General features: G+C 55.3%; 1 protein-coding gene across 1 annotated transcript in view; it reads right to left on the reverse strand.

Moving 5' to 3' along the window:
* RAP1GAP2 (RAP1 GTPase activating protein 2) overlaps positions 1–3,147 on the reverse strand; it is a 76,676-nt gene that overhangs the window by 13,299 nt on the left and 60,230 nt on the right. The window contains 4 exon segments of the mRNA XM_009881472.1: positions 251–334; positions 1,609–1,662; positions 2,264–2,342; positions 2,897–3,023. Of these exon segments, the coding sequence (XP_009879774.1) occupies positions 251–334; positions 1,609–1,662; positions 2,264–2,342; positions 2,897–3,023 (344 nt within the window).

A 3,147-nucleotide genomic window follows, 5' to 3' on the forward strand; every position in this document is an offset into this window, starting at 1 on the left:
TTCCCTACAGCAGCTCGTGGGCTGATTTCCAGACTGAATTTTTTCAGTCACATCATTTTTTAATGAGTTGGGGAAACATCCGAGCACTAATAAATGCATTATTAGTGAGGACACCCAGTAACACAATGTGTTGCACGAGACAGAATTAACTGCAGGGCCAAATTTCGGCTTCAGGGGTCCCGCAGTTGGGCAACGCGGAGCTCTGGCAAGCGGGGACGTGCTCCGGGAGAGCAGCACGGGCATTACTCACCTGCCTGAACTTCTGGTAGATCACACCAAACTTGAACGTGTTGTTGACCTCATGTTCATCATAAGACACTATCATCTGGGAAGCCTGCAGCACAGCAAAATATGAATGATTTCACTCCGCACTTCAAAACGTGATGTCCAGAAGAGCAAACCCCGCTCGGCACTTGCTGCTGGCCGGGCTCACAGCCCCGCTCGGCACACTCGCCGTCACCCGCTGGCCACAGTATGGCTCCTCGCAGCAGGCAGCGGGTACAGCAACGGTGCAGCAGTGCCTGAGGGAGCGGGAAGGGGCGCAAAAGCCAAATTTCCCCATAATTAGGCCAAAAGTTTTCAACAGTGGCCCCAGTTTTGGTTATCAACATCGCTGCAGCCTCTGGTGCCAACGGTCCCCCGGGATGCCCACGGGCTTCGGGTGGGCACGAGCTGCAGCCCTGGTGTCCAGGCATGGCACGGGGTGCGGGGAGCAGGTTTTCTGGGGGACATTTGGGGCCCTTTGGGTGGAAATAAGGGCAGTTCCTGCAGCCCCTCAGCTCCACGGTCCCAGTCCCGCTCTGCAGGGACTGAGTCAGAGGCGCTTTTCTTCCCTAGCTGGGCATCGGCGGCTGTTCAACTTGCAGATAAGGGTTTGATAGCAACACCAATAATGCCAATGGATGAACAAAATCGGTTTGACGCTGTCTACATCAAAGGGGGGTGAAACTGCCTCATAACTTAGTGCTGTGCTGCCACAGGAAAGGTCTTGCACATAAAAGGTACTTGAAAATGATGGATTTGCTTTGTAGCTTCCCAGGAGCGGGTCGTCCCAGCAGCACAAGAGCACACAGGAGGAAAAGCAATCCCAGAGTGGGCAACGAGTCAGTCCTGGTACGTCACCAGTGGGGACTGCCACTCTGTCCCCCACAGTGACCCACCTGCCTCTGCATCTCTTCCGGCAGGACTTCTCAAGCACCAGCTCAACCCATCTCACCGGCTTTCAAGCAAGCCTTAAGGCATCAAGGCAAGATCCAGGTTGGTCTTATAGCCCACAGACCTGTCCCTCCTTCCCCACGATCCAAGGGCAGATCAATACCAAAGTGCCATCAATCCTTGGTGGCCATTCAACAGAACGAGATGGTGGCATGCACACGCCATCAGAAGGCCGTGGGCTAACCTGCTGCCCAGAGGCAGGCACGGCCGCCACCACTGCTCTGCTCACATCCCCTCTGCAGCCAGGTACAAGGGTAGAGAGTTAGAAGGATGCAGTACAAATATCCAACCTATGTGCCAAAGTAGCCATTGGGTCTTGGAGAAAAGGGGAGAGTTAACCCTATCTGACCCCCTCTGATGAATACACGACCGACTTGGGGTAGGTTACCTCACCTTGGGGTACAGAACTGGGTTAAACTTCAGCCCGGAGGCATCGTCGCAGAAGGCCTGTGGGCAAGGGGAAAGGGCAGTCAGTGCCGCGTCCCTGGGCGTGCGGAACAGACACCCCTGTCCTGCAGAAACTCCCCGGCATGGCTGTGAACGTCTCATAAAGGAGCCAAATCCATCCTCTGACAGCAGCAGCTCCCCTTTTCACGTCCTCTCATTGGGATGCCCCATGGCCTGACTGGTACCCGACTGAGGATGCAGCAAGACAAGTCCCAGGTCTCTCCATGGGCCAAAGGTGCTGCCATTTCCTCACCTCTTCCCCCAGATAGCGGGTCACCTGGTTAGTGACCTGACCAGGATCAGCAGTAAACCAACAGCAGGGCCAGTGCATACACAGCCCGCCAAGCGCCCCTGGACCCAAGAGCCCAGGCACCAGTGCACAACACTGCCCAAGGCCACCCAACATCACCCAACGCCACCCAACACTGCCAATGCTGGCCAACATCACCCAACGCTGCCAACGCTGCCCAATGCTGCCCAGTGTTACCCAACGCCACCCAACAGTGCCAACGCTGCCCAACACCACCCAACGCTGCCCAAGGCACCAGGCGCAGCGGCGCAGGCTTTGCTGCGGGTATCCCAGCCCAGCCCAGCATTTCACCTTTGCAATCTGGGGGATGCTAGGGAGCTTGCTAAATCCTGCCAGGGGGATCCTTTCATGCAACGTCTTCACTTTGGACCTAGCAAAGAAAAAGACGAGCAGACATCAGGGAGTATCTAAGGCAGAGAGAGGCTGGCCGCAGCCCCAAGGGCTCGCCAGCCCTGGGGCACACACACAGCAATGCTCCGCCGGCTCCTGGGAAACAATGTTCTGCAGAATTTGTTGGGCCTGGTTAGTAAGCAAAGGCTCAATTTTTCTTCTCATCTCTGCAGCTCTTAAAATATTCATAGTTTGGAGAGAAATGACACAATGGTTCAGACACGCTGCGTCTTGTCAGCTTACAGCGGGATGGCGATAGATGTGACTGGTATTATCCCGTGTCACGGAGAGGTTTACACTCAGTTTCAGCGGGTTTAGCAACAGATCAAAGTCTCACGTTCATTAGCGGGGTCAGGCAGTCCCAGTGCAGCAACAGTGGAAGGATGCTGCTGCTGCTTCCCATCCCACCCCAAGCCCCTCCGTGTGCCACGGCCCGCGTGCTGCCAGCCCGGCGCTAGCATTGACAGTAGAAACAAAACAAGGGACTCCCAAAGAGAAAATATTTTGTTAAACAAAGCTTTTTTTTCCCCATACCTGAGTATAATCCTTAAATATTCCGTGCCATCTGCCTCCTCGCACTTAACAGAAAGGATCAGATTTCCCAGGCTGCTGGCTGTACAATAAAAATTTAAATGATCCTAAAAATAGAAAAAAAAAGCGTGTTAGCAGCGGGGGAGGCAGCTCACCGATGGCAAGGATGCTGCCCCACGCCCCGGCCGGGAGCAGAGGACTCCCCTGCCACCCCGACACCCTCCTGCCCCTCGGGGGGACAGACTCGCACCCCC

Source organism: Charadrius vociferus, unplaced genomic scaffold (assembly GCF_000708025.1).
Source record: "Charadrius vociferus isolate BGI_N301 unplaced genomic scaffold, ASM70802v2 scaffold323, whole genome shotgun sequence".
NCBI classification, from domain to species: domain Eukaryota; kingdom Metazoa; phylum Chordata; class Aves; order Charadriiformes; family Charadriidae; genus Charadrius; species Charadrius vociferus.